Source organism: Mytilus trossulus, chromosome 6 (genome assembly GCF_036588685.1).
Source record: "Mytilus trossulus isolate FHL-02 chromosome 6, PNRI_Mtr1.1.1.hap1, whole genome shotgun sequence".
NCBI classification, from domain to species: Eukaryota; Metazoa; Mollusca; class Bivalvia; order Mytilida; family Mytilidae; genus Mytilus; species Mytilus trossulus.
Window position 1 is genome coordinate 70917490 of NC_086378.1, and position 27468 is coordinate 70944957.

At 32.2% G+C, this 27468-nt stretch overlaps 2 protein-coding genes across 2 annotated transcripts; one reads left to right on the plus strand and one right to left on the minus strand.

The window, feature by feature from the left end:
• The first annotated feature begins 1105 nt into the window (after nucleotides 1-1105).
• LOC134721783 (E3 ubiquitin-protein ligase TRIM71-like) lies at nucleotides 1106-10283 on the plus strand. Its single transcript, XM_063584997.1, has one exon. The coding sequence runs from the start codon at nucleotides 1427-1429 to the stop codon at nucleotides 3731-3733; it is 2307 nt and encodes a 768-aa protein (XP_063441067.1). The 5' UTR covers nucleotides 1106-1426; the 3' UTR covers nucleotides 3734-10283.
• Nucleotides 10284-21895: 11612 nt separating this feature from the next.
• On the minus strand, nucleotides 21896-25374 carry LOC134721784 (glucose-fructose oxidoreductase domain-containing protein 1-like). The gene has a single exon (XM_063584998.1). It carries the CDS (start codon nucleotides 25170-25172, stop codon nucleotides 23985-23987), a length of 1188 nt encoding a protein of 395 aa, XP_063441068.1. The 5' UTR covers nucleotides 25173-25374; the 3' UTR covers nucleotides 21896-23984.
• Nucleotides 25375-27468: the final 2094 nt, after the last annotated feature.

A 27468-nucleotide genomic window follows, 5' to 3' on the forward strand; every position in this document is an offset into this window, starting at 1 on the left:
TATTTATATTGTAATATCAGATTCATGAGAATTCTACAGAAGACCACTTTATTTTTAAAGACTACAGAAAAATGCTCTAAAATTTAAATAATACAGAAATTGGGGACCCAATTAAACTTCAATTCAAAGCTTTTTTTATAGTCGACATGTAGCATAACAAATAAACATAAGCTCTCTGAGCTTTTATAACCGACGAATGCATACATTTACATAACAATCATACACAATACAAATATTAAAACATAAAAGACATAGAACATACATTTCATGGACATTTAGGCAGCACTATTTAAATACTATATTATATACATGCATAAGCAAAAGCACTAAAAGCAAACATAAAAACTAAGCACAGCATTAAATTATAAAAAGCTAAGCGAACATTCACAACAAGCATCACTATTATATTTCAAGCAGTAACATTATAGATCATTATACCCCAATCCAAACTCTTATAAAAATAACATTCACAAAAAAAAAACAGCTGCCACTTTACACATAAAATATAACCATTTTTAAAAAAGAAAAATAAAAATAAGTGATTGGTTGGTTGTTTGTCTACTCCTCAGTGGAAAATATTTCACTCATATTTGAAAAAGAGAATGTATGTAGATCTACACCAAGCATGCTCAATTTTGTGATTAAAATCGCTGAAAGACCCCCCTCCTATGATTCTACATTGACAATAATATCTTGGTGTAGCCCACTTCCATTCCAACTAACGCCCTCAGTGTGTATCTAAAACATTTAATCTGGAAAACTAAATAATTAAATCTGACCACTTCTGCATCGATGGTTATAAATACCGAATTACGGTCAATCATTCTAATAAAATATGTTTGTTTTTCATTTGATTTATATAAGGAAATGTCATTTACGGAAGAAGATTCTAAATAATTGGAATTGTTTTGTTTTAAAAATTCTATATTATATCTTCATTTCAATGGCGTTTGGAATAAAATGTCAGGTTGACCTGGTTACCAAAGGTCATCGTACGTGATTTGTAAAAATATATGAATGAAATAGTTCCGTATTTATGTATTGATTTTGATTGGTCGAATGTGGCACATTGACCGCAGAATAATTTGTTTAAACACGCCCCCTATTGATGAGGGAGAAAATGGCGTCTTGCACAGGGCGAACGGAACTTTCACGAGATATGAAGTTATTGCGTTTATTTCAAAGCTGAGTCGATTGTAAGTTTACCTTATCGCAATTATAACATAACAACATTTATTACTATAAACTTATTCATGTAATGGGATCCGTGTGAGAATGAATGACTAAAACACATATTTGGAAGGTTACCAAGTGTCCATAATAGTCGACCTCGTTTTGTGAGCAAGACAAATCGCCATGTAGGATCACAAACACCTCGGTTTTCCAAACCAATCTACCTCATCAGGCTCATGAACTACCTCGCCCAATGGCCGCATATTCGGAGTCAGTCGGGGAGCAGTTGGCGTGCCCTGTTTGCCTCAATAGAATTGACGATCCTCGAATATTGCCCTGCCTTCACTCATTTTGCAGGCGATGTTTGGAACAGGCTATCGATAAAGATCAAGGTGTACTTCAGTGCCCAACATGTCAACAAAGTGTATCACTGGGACCTGAAGGTATTGATAATCTTCCTTCAAACTTGTTTGTTTCGAATTTATTTGAGGCAATGGTACAAAACGAAGACTACGAAACTAATGGAGAGAGGCCTATCACGGGGACACGATGGTGTAGTTCGTGTGAGGAAGGCAGTAAAGCAACAGCTGTGTGTAAAAATTGTAATGAATATTTGTGTGATAACTGTGTGATGGCACATCAACGTGTGCGATTGACTAAAGATCATTATATTGAACGTCTGTTAATGAACCGTAGTAGACCACATTATAGTTCACTTGCTGCTCCCTTAAGTTCACCTTCACTCCCACATAACATACAGCTTCCAGATTCTTTATCAAACAGTTGCCCAAGACATGAACATGAAATTCTTTGTTTTTTCTGTGATACCTGTTCAGTTGCAATATGTCGTGAATGCACCATGGTTGATCATATTGGACATAATCGTATCTACCTCCATGATGCTGTAGAAAATTCAAAAGCCATCACCGTGCGACTTCTTACTGATGCAAAACTAAGTATTAAAGCGTTGGAAGAAGGTATTGAAAATTCGCAAAATATGGCTGAACATACTGAAGTAAGATCGCAGGCAGTAGCAAATGAGGTCCGTGCAACAACTCGACGCCATATGATTGCATTGGAGGAAAGAGAACGTGATTTACTCAGACATGTAGAAAAGGTTAGACAGGTTAAGGGAAAATCATTGCACCTGCAAATTGACGATTTAAAGCAAGGTCTTTCATCTCTTATGCAAACTGTTGATCATGTTGAAAACATGCTGAATACGGGTACTGATATGGACTCAATCAATGCAAGGGAGATAATTGTGAATGAAATGCAAAATGTGCGCAAACTCCGAGGTCATTTACAACCTCATGAGGATGATAACATTATGTTTACACCTCCTGATGCTGCTTTATATAATGCTATCAGCAAAATGGGAATAATAAGCAGCAGTGCATATGCTCCGAACTGCATAGCAACAGGTGATGGTTTGAAAAAAGCATTAAAAGGGAAGGTTGCAATGTGCATGATTCATGCCAAAGACCATCATGGAGAGCCAAGAATGATAGGTGGAGATCCTGTTGAATGTATAATACAAAGTCCTGAAGGTGCTTTGTATAGGACTGAAGTTCTTGATCGTCAGAATGGAACATATACCATATCGTATCGTCCACAAATGGAAGGAAAACATATCATTTCTATAACAATTCGAGGCAAGCATATTGCAGATAGTCCCTTTATAGTGCAAGTAAGAAGTGGTCGAAACTATATGACAGTTGGACAGCTTTTTCTTACGTTTGGAGGAGAAGGAGAAGAGGAGGGCAAGTTTTGTCGTCCATGGGGAGTATGTTGTCATAAGGATAATTACATAATTGTTGCAGACCGAAGCAACAATAGAGTTCAGGTGTTTAACCCTGATGGCACCTTTCATCATCGGTTTGGATCGGCAGGAACAAGGCCTGGGCAATTTGATCGACCAGCAGGTGTTGCTTGTGATTCACAGGGAAATGTTGTTGTTGCAGATAAGGACAACCATAGGATCCAAAAATTCACGATTGATGGCAATTTTCTTATAAAATTTGGTGAAAAAGGAAATAAAAATGGCCAATTCAACTATCCATGGGATGTTGCACTAAATTCTGAAGGAAAAATATTAGTTTCAGATACAAGGAACCATCGTGTACAATTGTTTAGTGCCGAAGGACAATTCTTGAACAAATATGGATTTGAAGGATCGTTATGGAAACACTTTGATTCTCCACGAGGTGTATGCTTTAATAATGAAGGACACATGGTTGTTACTGATTTTAACAACCATCGTTTACTTGTGATACACCCTGACTTTCAAACAGCAAGATTTCTTGGAACAGAAGGTTCTGGTAATGGACAGTTCTTGCGTCCTCAGGGAGTTATTGTAGATCAGGAGGGTAACATTATAGTCACAGATTCCAGGAATCATCGCATTCAAGTATTTCAGCCAAATGGCAACTTTATGTGCAAGTTTGGATTACCCGGTACAGGTCCAGGTCAAATGGATAGGCCTTCAGGTATTTGTTTAACCCCAGAGGGGCTTCTTGTTGTTGTTGATTTTGGAAACAATCGTGTACAGTTATTTTGAATATTGTTTTTTCTTGCTTGCTTTTTCCCTATAAGGGTAGGCACCATTCAATGTTATTGAATAAGAGCATTATAGCAATCAAGTTCATGGTTCACGAAAAGAAAACAGTTTTAGAAACTGCATAGTTTAACTCTTGTACACTATACCATACATGTACTCATGCTTGATATAAAAATGCTCTGTAATAGAAATATGATGACTGGCACATTGTTAAATTTGTATGAATGTAAATGCTAAAAGCATTTTGCAGCACTTGTATAAGTACGATTGTGTTGCTTTTGGTTAACTGAGTTAGCTTGAAGTCTGAACTTGATTGTTTTATACTCAGAGTAAAGCTTTGGTTTTTTTTTCTTTATTGTCATTATTATTGTCGCTAAAAGTGATAGACTCAGGTTTATTTTCACATGCCAAAGGCACAAAGCTCAGGGAATTAGTTGTGTTTTCAGCATTCATGCATGTTATTTTTGAGAGATTAAGGCTTATATACAGATATTCTAGATATCAGTGTCATAATGTCTTGGGTGTATGAAAGACAAAAAACCAGAACCAAAAAATTTACATGTAATTGATAGAATATGACACCTACATTGTAATGTCAGTTTTAAATGATAATTAGAAAAAACAAGTTGAAAGTAGGAGATTAAGATTTACATTATTTTTCCCATTTTCTTCAATAGGTCACATAAGTGATACAAATATGTACAGTTTTGTACTGCAACAAATTTAAAAACATTTTGTTTATATTTTATTTTAAGTTTTGGGGTGACTTATTTAATTGATAACTTCTTAAATATAAATGAATAAATACATACATGACATATAGATGTATTCTAAATTTTGTACATGTATGTAAAAAAAATCCCTATTTAAAACTACAACCATTTCAACATGTAACTTACAAACTTAACTAAAATAAAATTATAAATTCGATATGAATTACAAATTGAATTAACAAATATATATAAGTTAAATTTCCATTAGGTAACCAAGATATAAAACATGTATAAAACAATTTATAATGAAAAGACTTAATACAAAACAAGTGGGTAATTTTCGGAAAAAATAAAGGCCAGAAAAAGCTACCTCTGAAAAGCATTGTGCATGATGTTCCTTAAAATTAATGTTTATATTAGTTGCTAAGGGAAACATGACCATGACTATATCTATGCTGATCAAACATTTCATGTTAATCCAAGCAGGGAATTTGGTCAGTAAATAAAAATGATATAATATATTGATATACAATCTTGCCCATAATTTAAAACTTATTGAAAATTTGTTAATATTTACCATTCAGGAATTTTACTTTATGTATTAGATTTTTACTTGTTATCACTGGGGTATTACACAAATTTTTCTGGTGGTTTTCTTGAGCCTTTTGAAAAAAATCTGCATTGTCAGGATGCAAGTTTTGAGAATGCATTAGTATACATGTAGGTTGTATGAGAAAGAGTTTGCTAATTTTTTTTAGACATGAACTTATTTTAATTAGTACATTATATAAGATTTTTTTCTTTCTTGCATAAATGTATATGATTGATTGATCCTTTGGCATATAGTTTTTAGTGAAATTGCATTTCCAAATGTTGAACATTTTGTTGACTAAATGGTATTGATTTTAGTTTGCAATAAATTTTTTTAAAGATTTATCAGTGTGTAGTGAAAATGTTTTAAGTTTATAAGTATTGGGGAATTGAACTTGTATTCTAGAAATACATATAACATTTGTTTGTGCAGTCTATCTTACAAATTGTAGAAAAAAAGAAAACTTCATATTTCCTAGTTTGTAGAAATATATGAGATATGAGGCTAGAAACCCCCCCCCCCTTTTTTTTACGATCATCAGATGTTTAGTCAGTAAAGGACCTACAATTTAAAGCATAATTTTGGAATAAAGAAAAAGGGTTAAATGTCTTGCACATGTATATCTTTGGGACCAGGGAGTGCCAGCTTAAGCAGTCATTTAAAATATCGTTCTTAAAATATTACATTCTTAACATTTCTTATATATTTGATTTATATCTTAAATTAATTAATAAAATACAATACACTGATAAAAATATAATTATGTCATCTATTATTACTTTTTTAAATAGAGCAATGTATTTGTTTCACCTTTAGTAACCTCAATGGCTTATTGTTAATTTTTAGGCTTGGAACTAATTAATTTCCCATGGTAATGTGGATATCCTGTTGTTTACTATTATCTTTGCCAGATTTTTGACATAACATTTTCCTTTGCCCTCCAGCTTGAATTGGACATGCATATTAAGCTGGACATTCCCATGTGATAGGTCATTTTGGGCCTTCTCCTGTTATTTAATGGTCATAAAAACACTCACATGACCTGGTCACTGAATGAGATCATCTGGGTCAGAGAGTTGTTTACAATGTTTGGCCACATTTAATTCTGACTTTGTAGTTTTGATAAATAGATATTATGTTTCAGACTTTCTTCAAAATATTTTGGGACCGAAAGATATATACATGAAATTAAATTAGACATCAGGGGTTTATGAAACACAATTTAAATTATGAAATTTGATTTAAAATAATTTAAAAAAATATATATGAAGATATTTGATTTTTTTACATGAAAACAAATATATATGTACTGTATGGTGAAGGGGTTATTTTATAAACATGCTTTTATCACTTTTATAAGTGAGAAAATTTGATGAATGATTGATGAGAATTGTTTGAAGTATTATATTCACTGGAAAATGTTTAAGATTTTTGTTATAAATATTAGTGTAGTATAAATATATATATATATATAATCTAGCTTTTAGAATGGAATATGTGTTTGTTTGTTTTTTTTATTTGATATTGCATTTCCGGTGCTTGTTAAAAAAATATGTGCTTGTATATGACTATTTTTGCATGTTCTTGAATAGCATTGTTTGTGATCATGAGAAAGATAGTATATCTTTACATTTATTGTTAGGGTATATGATATCCTTCTCCTTTCATTGTTTGTTACTCATTTGTTTGTTCAAGAGTTTTCCAAAAACTCTTCTTTCAATTTCGAAATAAAAGTTTTTGAAGGTGGCATTATTTTTGTCTGTACATTTATTTCTAAATGTTGGCAGATTTAAATTAACATGGACATAAAACAAATTATGGACAGTACATGTATATCAAATGCATACAATTTTTTAAAAGATTTTTTTGGTTAGTTTTCTCCTTTAATATAAGGTTTAGATAGTCATTTTTGAAAAGATTTGTTTTAAATCAATAATTTTTTATCCTCACAATTACTAGCAAATCATTTCAAATATATTCAACCTTTTAAATTTGGAATATTTAAAATTGATAACAGTACTTGTATATTGTACATGTTGCATTTACTCCAAACAAAAATATTTGGTTGGTGTGGTTAAAAGACATGCCACAAAATTATTATGAATATTCATGAAATGTAGAATGGCAATACCAGAATAAGTAATTTTTTAAATGCAATATTCATTCTACTTTTTAATACTTTTATATTTAAGGACGCAGAAATTCAGAAAAAAAATCATGTTTTTTAAAAAACAAATGGGACTTTATAAATTTAAAAAAAATACTTGCTGATCTGTCTGAAGGAAACTACACTGTACATAACTTGTACAAGTCAGGTCACCTGACCAACTCTAAAAATTCTAAAAAATATAACTTGTTGACAAATAAATCTTCAAAAGAAATTATGTTTGCTATTTTGTGATTATGTCTTTTGTTTGTATGATATGTATATTAACTGTTTATTTTTTGTCTCTGACGTTGGATAAAACGGGTATTGTATTATTATTGTAGGCTTAATAGGCAAATATGCTTAAAAGCTGGTTTTAAAACCTGATTACCTCATATGCTATGATGTATATATATATATTAGCTTAAGTTGTTTATATTACTTTTAAGCCTTTTGAAAATTGTTTTTCAGTCCGGTCTGTAATGATAATAAGATTGATTTTACCATGTTTACACCTTTAGTTTTAACTTGTTTGGAAATATTTTATGAAAGAAGTTATATTAATTCCTTATCTAAAAATAATTAACTAGATTTTAAACTAATATTCTTATAGAATTATAAATTGATAGTTTTAAAAAAGAATATTATCATTACAAAGATGTGAAAGACAATTTTTAAAAGGCCATTTTTTTGTTACTTGTAGACTTTAAAGAAGTTATGTTATTTACCGGTTGTTTATTTCTGTAAATCCATATTACGTTAATTTCTCAGGCAGCATATCATTTTCATAGATTTTTGCCTAGCAAAGAATGTCCTAATGCACAACACCATACAAGAAAGGCAATATAGTAACACAGTTACAAATTTTTGATGTTATTTTTGTTCCAAACTGTGAGTTCATAGTTTGTTATACACATATAGGTCTGTGAGACCTTACTGGTTGTTCAAAACTTTTGTATCGGGCTCGCTGAAAGCGATAAAAAAAGAAAATCTATGCTTTTGAGAACAGTCAAATTGTTTGTTGTTATAAAATGTACAGTATAGAATAAGTACCTCTTAAGCTTTCAAATATTAAGTTTGGAAGTCAATTGTTTGCATTTATTATAAATTTTATTTTACCTTCATAGGGGTTTTCATTTCAGCGCATTTTGTGAAATCAAGTGTGTCTATAGCTTCATGGACATTTTCTTTCTAGAACTTTTTCATATTCATAAAAAAACCTAGTCATATTTTGTTTTATTTGTAAACAATTAGCACTAATTTTTGTTATCACTGAAATAAATAATATCTATATAAAAATATAACAAAAAAAGGGGATTTGAAATTTTTCAGCTTTCGAAAATTATTGCTCTGCAGTCAAATTGTTAAATAGATTTAAAAATATTCTTTTGACTATAGTCTATGCATTAATTTGTGATAGAAAAATGACTAATGACCAGGTGTAGGACTAGAAAGACCATCTTTACAGCTTAGTAAATGAGAAGGTGTTATTTTGTTTTGTTTTGTAAGGGTTGCTGTCTCATAGAAGTGTTCCCTACACCTCCCTTTACAATATACATGTAACAGAATGGATCATGGATAAACATAAAACAAATTGAATATAACCCCCCCTCCTCGATAATTTGTATACTATATAAATCAGGTAATAGCATATCCGTACCTCATTTGTGTGTCTCAGGAATAACATCTTTTAACATCACTTCTTTGAAACATTTGTACCTCATTTTAGCTTATATATTTACATACAGTTATATATACACTTGTACATTATCTTTTGTTTAAGTAATATTACACAAGATAACAATCAGTAGAAATACCTCTAATATTGTACTCATATGTCATCCTAACCTTTTTGTTATAAAAATCTTTTCCACCCTAAATGACCATCAAAAGTTCTGTCATTTAATGGTTATGGTAATTCATTGGTTCCGACTTTTCTATAATTATAAAGATGTACTTCATAATCTAAGATAATTTTACTGAAAGTAGTTTTTCTAACCCCCATGGAATAAGTAAATGCTTTTCCAATGGGAAGATTTAGTAAGCAGTATGGATTTTTTGAATATGTGTCATTAATTTTAAAATCTTCATTTATAAAATTTAGTTCCTCTTTATCTGTTATCACATTGTTATCTATTTGTTATAATTGACTGTCCTCACCATCATAGATTTTCTTGTTTATCTGTGTTACTATGGAAACATAAATTAGTAGCCAATTTCTTATATTTGTACTGAATTGTGCTGAATTATATTTTTGCATATAATGCACAGATTTGTCAAACAAATGGTCGTTTAACTTTTTTGACAGACGTTCTTTTGAATTTAATGTCATCCCAGTTTATTCATCAAATGAAGAAAAACCTAGTTGGAGTGCTTGCTTTTTTGCTAATTGTTTGTTTATATTAAAATACATGTAATGTGGAGTAGACATATTGATCTAGATGATTTAAATACTGGTTTGTTTTAACTCTGGTTTATTTTAATTCTACTAACTAGAATATTTTTATCAGTTTTGGTAATTTTTACACATCTACTCTATGCTGTTTTCTGATGAAGTTTTTTCATACTCAAAACATTGGGCATTTCTTTAAAAAAAAAGCATTATTATATTCAATATTGATTAATAGTACAAGTACACATCGATGGAATATGTTTCTACATATATACATGTAACTTCCAATACATTGTACATGATGTAAACTTTGTGTTCTTTTAATTTTTATTCACTGTGCGATTTGTTATTGATAACATAAGAAATAAATCTGTATTTTTATTACACTTTACGTCAAAGTCTGTACACTTTTTCTTTATTAAAGTACAATTTAATGTATGAATTTATTTTGCCTTTTGAAGTTTAAAATGTTTCCTACCTTTTGTTCACTTCTTATCTGTTCCTTGTTCTTTTTTATCCTCCTAAAGTATAAAAGAAATATAAATATATATATAAAAGTCTATGTATATGATATATACTTGTTTAATTTTAAGCTATTTGTTTTAAAAATGGAAAACACTCTGTGCTTTTAACACTTTTTTCTAATCTTGTGCCAGTAAACTTTGTCAACCAGTGCAATTGCCACATTAAAGTAGTACTTTGAAAAATGAGTTTATTTTTATACCAAAAAAAGTGTGTCAAGATTTATTTTTTGATATATGGATGTGTTGGGTATGCATCTTTGAGACCAAAAAAGGAGACTAAAATTCAAAGAGTAAAAATCAATACATAATATCCTCTCAACCTGACCCAATGGTCTTCAATGAAATTTGTTGATTATATACAATAGATATAAGAAGATTTGGTATGAGTGCCAATGAGACATTGAAGTAATTTGTTGATTATATACAATAGATATAAGAAGATTTGGTATGACTGCCAATGAGACAACTCTCCATCCAAGTCATAATTTGTAAAAGTAAATCATTATGTCTTCAAAAAAAGCTACATCACACACATTGAACAGGAAGCTGTAAAGATCCCCCAATATACCTAGTGTAAATCAATTCAAACAAGAAAAATGTGATAATAATTTACTTTATATTTACAAGAACTCAGACATAGTAACAAAAATAAAGTGGAAAACGAAAAAGTTCTGGAAGCAAAAGACCTCAATATTTATTGAAAAAAAATACAAGTTTATGCAGACAATGGCTTCCATAAACATCATAACAATGAGACAGGTACACAAACACCATCACCATGATCATACTTGAACGAACATAAAGAGCAACAATTATCTGAGAGAACAATTACATGAACATGCAGTACTTAGCACTCCAGTTGTTAACTCTTAAATTTCAATCTCAGGACGGCAATCTTTGGTGGTTGTAGTGGAGAGTATGTAACTATTTCATGTGGAAACACAAACAATTCTCATGCATCGTCGCAAACTATTGGTTGTTGATGTTTCATGTCTTAAGAAAAATGAGTTGTGATTATAGTAGGTACCCACCCTCTATTAGACAGCGTCAGTGGTATCTGTCTATCTGCTCGTGCATATATTTGTTCCTCTGAACGTCCAAATAGAGTCTGGTTAAATGAAATCGGATGGACAGATACAGGTTAGGTTCAATTTTCGTTATTGATCGATTTCTCTTTCAATACATTTGGTCCAAGATTTTCCCTACATATTGCATATTTAGTGGTTAAAAACGTAGGGAAAATCTCGCATCAAAACGTAAATCTTAAATTGACAACATATTACATTTCGATTTCCTCCAACTTCACTGTTGCTATTAAATTATTTTGGACATGAATATACAACCAATCTTCTGCAATCGATAATTATTCTTTGTTGTATGCTATAGGTCCAATGGCAAATATTTCATGTATGTTCATGACGAAAACAAATTCACAATACTTGCATAAGTATGGTCCTGTAATAGGTAACAAGAGGTCCGGGGTTGGAACCCCTACTTTTTTTGGGGGACGATCATGTATTTAAATGGGAGCACAAAGTTGGACCCCCCCCCCCCCCCCCCCCCCCCCGTTTTTAAATTGACTGGATCCGCCCACTGTTGTTGGGAAATGAGGGTATTCTGGATAGGGTCAGAGATTTTGCTTTGTAAGAGGATTGTTCGAAGAGTTCTAAAGTAGAACGTTACACGAGGCGTTGGAATTTTACATCTACATTCTGACCGGACGTAACTGTGTACTTGTTCATGCCACACAGACGAACGCAAATCCTACAACTATTAACTTTTAAATTTAGATAAAATTTCCATCAGGTATAACTAGTGTGTAAGACAATAATACATATTCATATACATGTATATAAATCGCCGACGAACATCAAAATCCAACAATCAATTCTACTTTATTCCAATACCTCAAATTATGTAACTGCACTTTAGCGTGTTCACATGGCACTCAGTTTGACCTTCAAGTTCCATGTCTTTGCAATCCTTAATCGATAAAACAAAGGAAAAATCTTTTCATTTATTCAAAACCTGCTATTCTTTAGATTCAAATTTTAGATATAAACCATGATGTAACTTTGCTTTAATATCCATACGGAGATCAAATTCCTTCATGTGTCTTATAGGGTATAAATATCCTTACTGGATCGACCACACGGACACTCCATGAGTATGACCGAGTAAGAAGAATTTGTTGGAATTTTTATTAAAAAAAATAAAGTAAAAATGTAACATGACATTCTATATGTTGAATGCCTTTATTTTATATCTGACATGAGATGTACAGAAATCGAAAAATACTCATATGGCAGACGTCATGATGATTTGGATTTAATGTTTTTTTTACAACATAGATGAATTATGCAATCAATTATTGTCATTATGATTTCATAATCAAACTGAATAAACAGCTGACCTGGGCGTGCTTTTTTCATAAATATCAGACATCAAACTTAGTTTTTAACCCAAAAAAACTTGATAAATGATCAAAGGAAGACTTTAAGTTCCCGGAGAAAATATTTTCCTGTATTTTTTTAATAATTAACACTATTTTGTGGGTAAATGGTTAGTTTACACCATATTTTAGTACAGCCATTTTAAGTAAGATTAAGAATTATAGATTAAGATACATTCTTCCCCAATACTAACGGCGTCCCCCGTTATGCAATAGATAAAACGACCATGCGCACAGCAAGGCGTAGTAATACATGTTTAATATCCTTGCTAACCAATGGTATATTTGTGTTACGTAACATTTACACGCCCATTGTTACATAATGACATATAACATTTATTCGCCCGTAAATTATAATGTACAAACATTGACGTATATAGCCAAATTACTCAGTACACATAGACTTGTATAATCGCTTTCTAAGATTAAAAGACAATTTCAAAGTTATATTCTTAAATGTTCACAGCAGTATACTTCAGAGATAAAGTAATTAAATTAAACGTTATATAATTAACTTAAACATTTGATTTCTTGTTTATCCTTATATTTATTTCGGTTTGGTATTTAAAAAGTAACAGTCCCCTAAATCCAAGTATAAAACATAAACAGTTAACGTATATTTACCATATCACCAAAAATGACTAATGACATAAAGAAGCTGGGATTCATTGCACACTAATGCATGTGATAAAATAGAAAAAAATCTGATGAGATATGGGAAATTGAAAAAAAAGTGTTTCAACTAGCGGGATTCGGGGAATAAGCAAGTCGTAGTGTCACACACCCTTTTTATCCCCTTTTTTCCACACACACATAACATAATGACTGTTATTTTATAGACGTACTAATTTTGGTACTTACATTTTTTTTAAAGGAAGGGTATATAAGATAACATCTTCATTTCCGATACCAAAAAATGGGGAATCCGGATATAATGCCCAGACAAGAAATGTAGACGTGAATCACTTATTCATCAATAAGGGTTTAAATGTATATTCTTAAAAACAAACCATTGAGAGATGCTCTTTTAGTAGAGTACACGATGGTTCTAACCAAGCACGGTTAACTTGTGACACAACAATGGCATTTAAGCTTTCGACATCAAAATGCTTTATAATATGCCGACATAGGGTCCTACCACATTATCATATATGGTACTAAATCAGGCAATTACAAATTCATGTTTTTCGCTGGACTAAGTTTCAAGTTGATTGGACTTCAACTTCATCAAAAACTACCTCAACCAATATTTTTAACCTGAAGTGAGACGAAGGACGTACAGACCAGAAAACATAATGCCCCTCTACTATCGTAGGTGGGGCATTAAAAGCAATGGTAAAATCCGCAACTCCTGTAAAGAGAACGTGACGAAAGTATCATACAAATCAAAGTTGGAAGCTCTAATGCTGATTTAGGGTTGGGCAGGGGGTCCTGGACCTCCTTTACAGACTACATTTACGGTTAATGTAAATTTTCAACTCAAAATATTGTTTAGTTTGGCAGCAACCTATTTAAAAACCCTGTATTGATCTGTATTGGTATCTAAAGCTCTATGTCAGAGGGAGTCTGAGTATTGGTGCATGTGTTTCAGACTGACGGACAGAGACCATAACGGTATCTAACACGAGGAAGGGCACAAATAAATTGTCTGTAATTGTTATGCAGTATACATGTTATATTGAAATTTCAATATCTGAAATTCTAAGCATTTTAACACAAAATATTTGATTTTGTATTCGGAGATAACTACTAGTATGATAACAAAATGCTATAGTAATCAAGATTCATTGCATTCGTTTCATTTAGTGTACATTGTAATTATTTAACAGTATCAACTACAAGAGTGCAAACACTGAAATGCCTCGCTACTAACCATTGCTATTTTGTTGATAGTCTATAAAGCTTTACTACACTTACACATTATCTTAACATGATCCTCGAAAATGAGGTCAAGGTAATATACTAGTAAACCAAACGAAAAAAAAAATCAATATACACCTAACAATCATTCAATACACTAAATATAGATGACCTATTGCTCAGTTTCAGTGAGAAATTTGAACATTGACCAATGAACCTTTAAATGAGGTCAAGGTCAGGTGAACCATGCCAGGCAGACATGTAAAGCTCAAAATCCTTTCATACACCAAATATAGTGTACATTTGCTTATAGTCTAAGAAAAGCTGACCGGAACACAAAAACTAAACACTAAGCAATGAACTATGAAAATGAGGTCAAGGTCAAATAATACCTGCGAGACTGACATGTAATTCATAAAATATTTCCATACACCAAATATAGAAGGCCTATTGCATATAGTATAAGACAATAAGACCAAAACTCAAAAACTTAACTTTTACCACTAAACCATGAAAATTAGGTCAGACGAGACCCGTCAGTTGGACATGTATTCCTAAGCATCATTACATATACCAAATATAGTCGACCTGTTGCATATTGTACCAGAAAAACAGACCAATACACAAAAACTTAACTATAACCACTGAACCATGAAAATGGGGTCAAGGTCAGACGACACCTGCCAGTTGGACATGTATTCCTAACCATCATTACATATACCAAATATTGTCGACCTGTTGCATATTGTACCAGAAAAACAGACCAATACATAAAAAATTAACTATAACCACTGAACCATGAAAATGGGGCCAAGGTCAGACGACACCTGCGAGTTGGACATGTATACCTTACAATCATTCCGTACACCAAATATACTACACCTATTGCTTAACTTACTGAGTATTTGAGGTATGGACTTGACAACCAAAACTTAACCTTGTTCACATATAAAGTTTGAAGCATCCAGGTCATCCACCTTGTATAATATGAAATTTTTGCGGCGAGGCAAAACAATAAAAATATACAGAAGTTACCATAGCATACATCCCTGAATTGAACTTTGATGGTTAATTCACAGCAATCAACACGAATTGCTATAACCATGGAATAATTATATGCACAGCATTTTATTTCCGTACTATAACTTTATACTTTTTATAGAGCTGCATGTTATATACAGAAAAAAAACTGAAATAGTAGAAGAGGTCCTCAACCTGTCCCCTCCACTAGGTCTCCGGGCTACATGCGCAATGCAACTGTTTATAAACTGAGATACATATTACATGTTTTATATGTCTCTGAAAGAGTTGACACTGCCAATATTAATAAAGGGCTGCGCTTTAGCGCATGATACGCCCGTTGCTCTTTTTACTTGTCTTTTATTGGAAAATCCCCCTTTTTTAAATTCAGAACACGGAAATGTAAAATCTGAAATTTATAAAAATTGAAAGGGAGCTTACATCAATGGATATAAACAATTCACCAAAGTTTCATGGACATTGGTGAAAGCCTTTTTGAGTTATTGTCCGAAGTGTTGAAAATCCACCCTTTTTTATGAATAAAGCCCACTTAATCCAAAACTTAAAATCTGAAATTTAAAAAAAATGAAAGGGAGCTTACATCAATTAATATAAACAATTCACCCAAAGTTTCATGGACATTGGTGAAAGCCTTTTTGACTTATTGTCCGAAGTGTTGAAAATCCCCCCTTTTTTATGAATAAAGCCCCGTAAATCCAAAACTTAAAATCTGAAATTTATAAAAATTGAAAGGGAGCTTACATCAATAGATATTAACAATTCACCAAAGATTCATGGACATTGGTGAAAGCCTTTTTGAGTTATTGTCCGAAGTGTTGGAAATCCCCCCTTTTTTATGAATAAAGCCCCATATATCCAAAAACTTTAAATCTGAAATTTATAAAAATTGAAAGGGAGCTTACATCAATAGATATTAACAATTCACCAAAGTTTCATGGACATTGGTGAAAGCCTTTTTGAGTTATTGTCCGAAGTGTTGAAAATCCCCCCTTTTTTATGAATAAAGCCCCATAAATCCAAAACTTAAAATCTATAATTAAAAAAAAAACGAAAACGAAAGGGAGCTTAAGTCGATAGATATAAACAATTCATTAAAGTTTCATAGACAATGGTGAAAGCCTTTTTGAGTTATTGTCCGAAGTGTTGAAAATCCCCCCTTTTTTTATGAATAAAGCCCCATAAATCCAAAACTTAAAATCTGAAATTAAAAAAAAGAAAGAAAGGGAGCTTACGTCAATAGATCTAAACAATTCACTTAAGTTTCATGGAAATTGGTGAAAGTGTTTTTGAGTTACTGTCCGAAGTGTGGACGACGGACGGACAACGGTATACCATAATACGTCCTGTCTAAAAGACGGGCGTATAAAAATTATTAAAAGGAAGTAGGCTGATGTCCAATGATGATAGCTCAAATGAAAACAATATATTTATTGAGATTTCATCCACCTTTAAAAAAAAATAGCAGTATTTTTTGAGGGTTGGGGAACAATTCAAAATGAAATTACTTATATATTTTTAAAGCCACATTTCAAAAAGCATTTGAACCTTTTTTTTTTCTGAACTATGATGATTCTCATGATTACAACAGCGACCTTTAAACTTGACCTATTTACGAGATTTTCGCTGATTTAATATATGTTATATATATGCATGGCCTGCTAAATATTCGCATTTGACACTTTATAAATCGAAAACGCGAATGGGTTTGCTATTTGAGGTCAATTGTAGCGTGTATATAGATCTGTATAATATCTACTAAAATATTCCGAGTATATCAGTTTAAACGATACGAATGTCAATTAAAAGCTACCAACTTTTTTTGGTAACATTGACCCCAACCCTAAAAGCACTGAACTGGCTTATACCCATTCATCTATTTAAAATTTCCATTCCAACAAGCAAGGGAAACTCGACCTACAATCCGGAAATCTAAAATTTTCTTTTCAGCTTAGAAGAAACAAATATATTGACAGGTTTCAATAACAGTGATCACCATCTTGACAGGTTTCAATAACAGTGATCACCATCTTGACAGGTTTCAATAACAGTGATCACCATCTTGATCGGTTGATCACACGATCTTCTTTTGCTTCCCTATATGCCCCTATTTCACCCATCAGTTAATGTTTTGTTGGTGATTTTTTTTTTATTGCATACATAATTACTTTATATCTTTTAAGGATTATGCTCAAAATATTTAAAAAAATCGTATTCAAGAGAGAGTATAAACTAAATTTTGACCGAGTGTGGTTCCTATTGCCCCAGTAGTTTAAGATAACTTTTTTTTTACGTTTTACGTTTTGACACGGTGAGCTATTAAAATGGATTTTTTTTTAAATATGTAAAAGAACAACATGTCATAAATTAAACAATCGGGAAATTAAAAAAAATATCTTGATGAAAAAAAATTCTCTTGTTACTATTAACATGTACTCACCTTCCTATGTAAAGGTATCTTTGCAAAAATCTTGAAACAAAATAACCGAGTTTATGAGTGCAAGTACTTGTCAATGGCTTGGATATTACATGAAGTGTCTGGAACTTGTTGCACTGCTGCTCGACAGTAATTCTTCGGATATGAAATCGATATTGACTATCGTCCATTTGCACGCTGTGTACCGGATTGGTTTCATTTAAACCTGTTCTAAGCAAAATTGAAAACAGAAGCAATCTGATATATATAGTTCAAGGTAGCTAATAGAGGTCTACTTCTTTCAGTGCCATGTAATTATCTACCACAAAAGTTGACCTAGGTAAACATTAAAATATGGTCACCTTTAGAGTAAAACCCTAGCTAAAATGGGCGTCCGTTTGGCTGTAAGGGATATATATATATTGGCAGTCCCGTTTGGACACTAAACCCGGTTCCTCGTTTAAATAGAGTATGTCACGTTCTTGTATCATTATAAAATTATTGAAAGGTCTATAAGTGAGCATACATACTATTACAATACAAGTTACATGGTTCGCTACTGATCCAGAGGGTTAGAGCAATCCATGAGTGATGCAGACTTTATCGCACGCGGAATTTTCTTACTGCGTTTTGAAGAAAAATAAACATTGAAATACAACATCATTAGATGACGTCACCATTAACCGTCGACAGTGAAGTTTACTCACCCCCTTGTGATCCATTACCCTCGGTGCGATAATATTTTCTAGATGCAGTCAAAAAATCCTGTCCTTGAGGCTCATTCTTGTCGTATCACCATGCAGAACCTATCTCATGTAGTTGAAAATTGTGACTCTAGTTTCTCGTCCCAAATACGCATGTAATATTTGCCACTGGACATAAGTCAAACAGCAGACAAATCAACACCTTACCACAGGTGGGATCCTGTTTAAGTGGCCTTCTCTTAAGGGAGCTACCATTGATTTTAGGGGGGGGGGGGGGGGCTAGGATGAAAAAAGTTGTCCTGCTTTTTTTAAGTTGTAATCTGTCCTGCCTTTTTATTTTCCAGTCCTGCCTTTTTTTACAAATTGAAATCTCTTGCCCTCTTTACTAATCATTGATATAATGCTGATAGTCCTAAATATAAAGCTTTATTACAACTGTCTCAAAAACTTAACATTAACCAAGATAACTAAACAAAGACCAATGCACCATAAAAATGAGGTCAAGGTCAGATGAACCATGCCAGGCAGACATGTACAGCTAACAATGCTTAAATACAACAAATATAGTTGACCTATTGACCTAAAAGTAGACCCTTTGCATAAAGTATAAAAAAAACCACCATAACACAAAATCTTTACTATAACCAATGAACCAGGAAAATGAGGTCAAGGTCAGATGACATCTGCCAGTTGGACATGTACACCTTACAGTCCTTCCTTACACTGAATATACTAGACCTATTGCTTATAGTGTCTGAGATATGGACATGACCACCAAAACTTAACCTTGTTCCTTGATCCATGAAATGAGGTTGAGGTCAAGTGAAAACTGTCTGACGAGCATGAGAACTATGCAAGGTACGCACATACCAAATATAGTTATGCTATTACTTAGAAGAGAGAATTCAACATTACAAAAAATCTGAACTTTCATTTCAAGTGGTCACTGAACCATGAAAATGAGGTCAAGGACATTGGACATGTAACTGACAGAAATTTTGTCACATGAGGCATCTATATATAAAGTATGAAGCCTCCAGGTCTTCCACCTTCTACAATATTAAGTTTTTAAGAAATTAGCTAACATGGCCGTCGCCGCCGGATCACTATCCCTATGTCAAGCTTTCTGCAACAAAAGTTGCAGGCTCGACAAAAACTGAACAAAAATACAAAGTAGGGAAAGTGGTGCCTCTACACTCCACTCTGAAACAACTGTATAAATTAAACAAAGTAGATGTAGGTCTTTCTTTCAGCTATTATTGTGTCTGGGAGACACAATTGATGCCTCCGAAGATGCAAAGTGTTATTTAAAATTTTCAACATACATAAAATTGAGAAACGAAGCATGTTAGAATGGTTCTCTGTACACTATGCACCCCTTTGCAAATATATCCAAAGTGGAAAGGGATTTATAAAAGTTGCATAACTTGTTTCCCAATCCACTATAAATAAATATGTTTAAAAATCTTTAAACTAAAAATATATCCTCCAAAAATGACCAAGTTCAACTATCTCCGAAAAGAGCAAATATGAACAAAAATCAAAACGCTGACAACATTCACACCTTCAATATTTGCACAAACAGCCAGCAAAATGAAAACTTCCTAACATTCAAATTGTAAGAGGAGATTTTGGATGGATGGACAGACAAACAATATGCCCCCCAACCTGACTATTAGTTACGGGGGCAAAAAAACCCAGTTACTGTGGATTAAGTTATTTCGTGGATTGCTGAAAACTTGCATAATTGTGGATATTTGATTTCGTGGTTTTGACAATCTCTGTATATTGAGCCTATTATAAATATGTATTTCGTTGAACATTTGATTTCGTGGTTAACCCATACCAACGAAAAATTGGTATCCAACGATAATAATGAATCCACAGTAACACAAAAAGTATGTATGGATATTGCATATTAAACTGAATGTGTATAAAATAAAGACAACTTTTGTAAAGGTTCACAGTATCACAGTAATACTAGATGTTCTTGGATCCAAAATAGGCCTGAACCTAATATTATCTGCTTACAGTAGCTCCTTTTCAAAATGGCTTCATGAACAAAACACAATTAAATCTCATGTTTAATGCTATATAAATAATGATCAATAATGTGAAATGTGGTATACTGTTCAATCAGATTTTTATTAAATTTTGCACCAACCATTCATGTTTTGTTCATCAGACAATTATTTCTTTCAACTAAATTCACATCCACCTTTTTTCAATATTACATACATATATATATATATATATATTTTTTTTTAAATCAATGTTGCTTTAATTTTTTTCAATGTTTGATAGAAACTCATTTTTTTCTTTTACTTCCCTTTCAAAATAAATGTAAATTTTCTCAAGAAATTCAACAAAAAATGAATGGTTGGTGTCTAAGTAAAGGGTAATAATAAACAAATCAATAAAAAGTTGGTTTTATCTTGCATGTATTGTAGTTACATTATGTGAAAACTATATTAGACAGCAGGCAAATATTAATGTCAGTTGATTGACAGGTTTCAGAATTAATGAATTCTAGATAGCAATTTAAGGAAGTAGACCTAGGTGAAGGGAAATAACTCTTAAAATCATCAGTACGTTTGTGTCAACCATTTTCATAAATATATTTTAAGCTTCTAGGTTACATAGATTATTTTCAATCTGTTTCAGGTAAATGCTTAAAATACATTGATGAAACGTGCCTTTTACAAACACATAACTGATTTAAAGAGTTATCTCCCTGAACCAAGGTCTTCCACCTTAAAAAGTGTACACAAAAACAACTGTTTCTGATAGGTAAAAAAAATCCAAAACAATGGAATTTACCCTAACCAATGATGTGAAGTTATTTTCATTTTAGGGCACATTACCCTTATTGATTCTGCAACAATAATTTATGATCTTCAATCTTACAACATGTACTAATACTAATGTATTGAGAAGATTCCAATGAAATTCTAAATGTAATGTTTAATATCTCTTTGCCATTTATTTTAATTGAACACTTAAAAAAAAAAACCACTGCTGCCTGAATGCTATTATATAACAATAAAGATGTCTAAGTTTAAATCATATATACAAAATCTTAGTCATTTCATATTGAAAGTTAAGTAAGTTTTGTACAAATGACATTATATATTGTGATCTGTTTGTCAAACACATCATTTAAGAACTTATCTATGTATTAATTTAGGATTAAGTATGTTTGTTATTACTCACATTACAGGTTTAATAGATATTAACCCCTATCCTTGAATAATCTCCCTTTTTTGAGATCACTTGTATGTCTGATTTTTGAAAATGTTAATGATAGATACAAAGTGGTATTTAAAAAAAAAAACACTGAAGCATGACTAGAAAAGGCCCCCTGTAAAATTTCTGGATTTGCCACTGCAGTCTTACATTTAAAAATACCAAGTATAGACTAGTTTGTCCACAAAATACATATACAAAATGTATATATAAGCTTATAAGATTTAAAGATACTGGAATTTAAGTAAATCTATTTTCAGTGTAAAAAGAACAAAATATTTTTCCAATGACCTAATAATGTGAGATATGTAACAAATTGATACCAAAAAAAATACCTATAATAATCCATCTCTGAAGGCTTTTCAAAATAACTGTTCTACTTTTCAAAGGGAGATAACTCTATGTATTTTCCATTTGTCTTAAATAATTTATAATATAATGACACACAAACAGATGTGCGAGGATGTGGAGATGTGTAAAATGATTCTGCCATATTTACTGTCATGAGTATACCTTTGTTATTCAGATCTACATCAATAAATAAACTATTAAAAAAAGGATAACAAATATAATAAATAAACTAACAATTAATATACATATTGAAACGTCATTCTACATGTGTATTCAAAGACAAAAATCAAATATTTCTGATATGGTAGTTAATAATTGTTATGATAAACTGCTCTCTTTGATTAATGTACATAATAATCCTATACTTGCCAATTTCATATGATACTCTGCAAACTCATCGAGAATAAATGTCAATGAGACTGCAACCACCAATTAAGATATATATATATATATATGAGGAATATAAATGACATCTAGAGATGTAGAGTTCACATATTACATAGAATTCAAACATATGACCAATGATCCTAGAAAACATTTTCTAATTTCAGAATGTCATGACTGTTGACATAAATGATTATAGACAAGAATACCAGTGTGTTCTTATTAAATCATTTTTTAATTCTTCAATCCTCAATCTCTTTTTTTATTGACAAGTGAGGAAAAAAGTTAATATACTTAAAACTTCAGTCCATACTGTAAAAGAAAATACAACAGATTTCTAAACTTAAGATTTCCCATAGCTAAAACTATTATTCCTTGTTTGATAAAAACAATATATACTTAGTCAGAAAATCTAGAATGATTCAACAAATGATCAATATATTTCCAATGGTCCCAATATGTATATAATAGTATAACTCTACAGCATCATTAAAACAATAATTTATATGTCTTAGAAAAATATTGACCAAAACCTTTCTTGTTCATGTCGATGTATGCAACATCGCATTACACTTATTTGGGAATGTTTATATGATTTAGACAGATGGTCCCCTACATGCCCTTAATTGAAAAACCTTAACCATAGAAGAGGATATGAATTGTTCACAGAATAAAGAATAATGGGTTTAATACTGCAAGAAAAGGTGAGCCAAAAAATTAAGAAAAAAAATAATAGGCAAAAAAGACCATGAAGGAATGGGATCTAAATTAAAAAAAGAAGAAAAAAATTGGGCAAAATCTATAATGAATAAAATGGCCCACATACTTAACAAATACAGAATTGACAGACCCCTCCCCATCCTGGATCTCATAGAGAACATTATCTACATTTTTTCACTTCCCAGAACAGTTTTCCATTAATGATTAAGCATATAAATTCTAGATTTGAAACAAAAATGACTCAATGCACAGGACTTAATATGGCATTATTTTGGCATATACATTTATAGGTATTTTCACTTTTTCGTATTATTTTTTTATCCATTGTAGATAAATAGAACATACATGTAGAATCAATTATTTATCATCATCATCATAATGTACATTAGTATTTATCAGTTTATAAGATGATTTTTGTGATGATTGATACATATACAAGTAAGTTGAAGTAACACTTCATAATATCATTCATTAAAATTACATTGTAGGACACAAGTGTGCATACAAAATAATATATGTAATTGTAAACTGTTATGATTGCAAATTTATGAAAAGAGTTTGTGGGACTGCATGTGTTTACTCAACTTTCAACTTCAAAAGAAAACACCAAATCAATTGTAATGTTTTCTTTGAACATTTTGCAATCAGAACTCAATCTACACTAAACAGTTACCACAGTTTTTCTATGTTTACACATGCCATGTACATGTATGTTAATGTAATGTTAAGGTGCTCTTTCTTATTGTTGTAGATAAAAATGGATTTGGATCAGGCTCTTCTTTCATTATGTCAATTTTGATCCACTCTTTTGATTTGTTTGACTTTCTTATTGCATCAACCACTGTTTGAACATATAAAGAATCTTCAAAGTTAGCAGCAACTTTAACAGGGTCTTGGCAATAGCTTTGTCTTTCCTCTTCTTTTTCAAAGGCATCCTTGACAGACTCAATTAATCTGATGATTCCTTTTAAATATGGTGTTGGGATTTCAGCTCTAGTTTTGTCTGATACGCCATAACGTTGTTCCTCCTTGAAATTAACTGGATCAAAATGCAGAAGTTCCTCCTTCAAAGAGTCATTTTTCTGGCCATAGAGATCTGCTCCTCTGATTGTTAGTCTACCTTTGCTTCCTACTAGCATTATTTCCTGGTTAAAAGGCCCATGGATGTGACTATTAATTGTTAAAGTAGCACAAGATCCATTTTCCAACTCTAGTTGCGCAGAACAGAAATCATCACTGGTGATTTCCCGGATCCCTTTAATCTTGTCAGTTTGCTTTGTGTAAGTTTTCAGCATACCATGTACTCTGACAGCTTTCTGACCCGTAAGGTGTGTTATTAAATCGATGATATTACTTCCAATAGTGTTCAGAACACCTCCTCCCATGGTTTCATCACACATCCAATCAAAATGTTCTTTTGGTTTCTTTTCATAATGAATACGAATTTCACAAATGGATATGTCCCCTATGTAATCTTTGTCTATATACTGTTTCAGTTTAGCGATCGTAGGTAAGAATCGCAATCCTAAGACTACAAGAGACATTAGCTTTGGATAATATTTGGCTGCATTGACCATTTTTAATGCATCTAGTTGACTAGGTCCTGCAGGTGTACCACACAAAACATGCTTTCCTATTCCTAAGGCTTTGATTGTAATTGCTGACTGGAGATGAGGAGGACAGCTTATTACCACTACATCAACATTTCTGTTTAGAAGAATTTCATCAACTTTGACTGCACAAAAAGGAATTTCAAGTTCGGCAGATAGTCCAGTGGCTTCTTCTTTAGTTCTGCCCCATAATGCCACTACTTGAAAGCCACACGATTTGAGAAGAGGGACATACGAACGGACAGATGCTGGAGTTCCAATGACGCCTATACCTGGGAGCATTTTCCTCATGTCTGGTTTAATGAATGTCTAACGACTGAGATGGAAACTTAAACTTTGCTTGAATTATGTTTATTCATCATACTTTTCTTTCTATTTGACTAAATAAGTTTTAAATAACAGGAAACATCAGAATTCTGTAGTGCTAAATTGCAGGAAATCCGTTCAAAATATCCATTCAAAGTTATTATTAAGCTTCGATATGCGTTTGACAATAGTGCGTTTCAAAGCACTTTGAAGACTTGCTGAATAAATTAAAACTCAGTGACGGTGAAATTTCCGGAAAAAATCATAGCGAAAAAAAATCTGTATTATTATTTTTTGTGTTTAAACTCCACTATTAAGCACCGCATTTTGGGGCTTTTTCGTATCGGCCAGTTTTTTTTGGTGGAGGAAGCCAGGGTTGCCCGGAGAAAAACACTGTCCTTCGATAGGAATACTGACAATCCTAGTTAATTGAGTAAGATTGGAGTCGAGTGCACCCGCACCGAGGCCCCTTTTATACAAGATCATACAATGGAAATTACGATAAATGATTATTTTATTAGTAAATTTACCTCTAAGATTTTTTTTGTTAATTGTCCAGCATAGACAAAACAGATTTTTTTGGCAAACAATGTCAATGATGAATGTCAAAGAGAGAATTTCTCTCTGAGTTAAATTTTACACATAAGCAAATCATCATATCATTAATGGATTTCATCTTCAGCACAGCTAGAGGAGAAATTCTTTCATTTCATAATATGTCTTGAATCATGATTGATTTTATTTTGAACCATTAAAATGAAATTTACACCCCATCTCCCCACTCCCCAGGGGCGGATCCAGGATTTTGGAAAGGGGGGGGGGGCGAAGATTTTAAATTTCGCCGAGCGGATCGAGGCGAAAAATTTTGGGACCTTTTTTCGGCTAAAAAACATAAAATAAGTGTAATATGCACAATTTAAACGGTTCCTGGCTTGGGGCATGTATATTTTATACTTGCAGTATTAAAAGTGTAAGGTTGGACATTTTTTATGGACATGGACATTCGATGAAATTTACAATACGACCAACACGAGTTAAAAAAAGACAAACAAGCAGTTTTTATCAAAATGTTTGATTGATCTGTTTCACCCAACATAACTTAGAGAACCGAAGTGAGGGGTTCTAAATCCCCTAAAGATTACGAAAGTGTCTGAAATGACAACGAATTTAGAATGATGGTCGACAAATGGAGACATAAAGGTCACACCCAGTAGGCAGGTTACAAAGTATTCAATATTATATAAGTCCGGCGAAACAGACATTCAAGTCAGACACCCCGGCCACAACATGCACAAAAAAAACTACGCCCGTTTTTTTCATCATGTTCATTTCATGCTAAATAATTTTGTTGGAAATTTTCGTTTTTAATAGCAAAAAACTGGACAAGACTATTGTTTTCAATCCAGATACGGTTCAGAATTTTTGTTTAAGGCAAGAATCAGAGTAAATTTTTCTCTCTCAAATATCTAAGACTGTCTCCTCAAATCAAATCATCGGGTTCGTACCTGAGACTTGAAATTTTTCTAGAGCATAAACTTAAAATTGAGAATGGAAATGGGGAATGTGTGAAAGAGACAACAACCCGACCACAGAAAAACAACAGCAGAAGGTCACGAACAGGTGTTCAATGTAGCGAGAAATTTCCGCACCTGGAGGCGTCCTTCAGCTGGTCCCTTAACAAATATAGTTCAGTGATAATGAACGCCATACTAATTTCCAAATTGTACACAAGAAACTAAAAATAAAATAATAATAGACGAACAAAGACCAGAGGCTCCTGACTTGGAACAAGCGCAAAAATGCGGTGGGGTGACAGGGGTTCATTATTCAACTTTGTTATTTATAAAATAAGCTGGTGCATTTGGGGTTAAAAATGTTTTCGTAGGTAAATAATATTGTGGAACTTTCTTTTTCTTGAGAGTGCAATATTCTAAAGAGTATTTACTATTACTTTCTGTTTGGTGGAATAGTGAAATAGAAGTCAATACGTTCTTGCTCAATCCTGTGTTGCTTTGAAGGTTTCCTGATTGTCATGACATCCTCAGCCTAAGCAATGTTTATTACTGTAATTTTAATTTCAAAATGACCGTTTTCCGTTTTTTCAACGCACTGGTCAACTCCACCATAGCAAATCACATGACTTTGACAATCAGTAAATACCACCGAAAAATATCTTTATAAGTAAAGAATTGTCGTATAAAAATTAAATACTCGGGAAAGGGCAAAGTTCACGAAGTCTAGTCTGATAAATAATTTTCCAAAAAAAAAAAAAAAAAAAAAA

Bases quoted from the DNA above. Each gene is read 5' to 3' on its own strand.
- LOC134721783 (XM_063584997.1), top strand. From the start codon at position 1,427: ATGGCCGCATATTCGGAGTCAGTCGGGGAGCAGTTGGCGTGCCCTGTT.
- LOC134721784 (XM_063584998.1), bottom strand. From the start codon at position 25,172: ATGAGGAAAATGCTCCCAGGTATAGGCGTCATTGGAACTCCAGCATCT.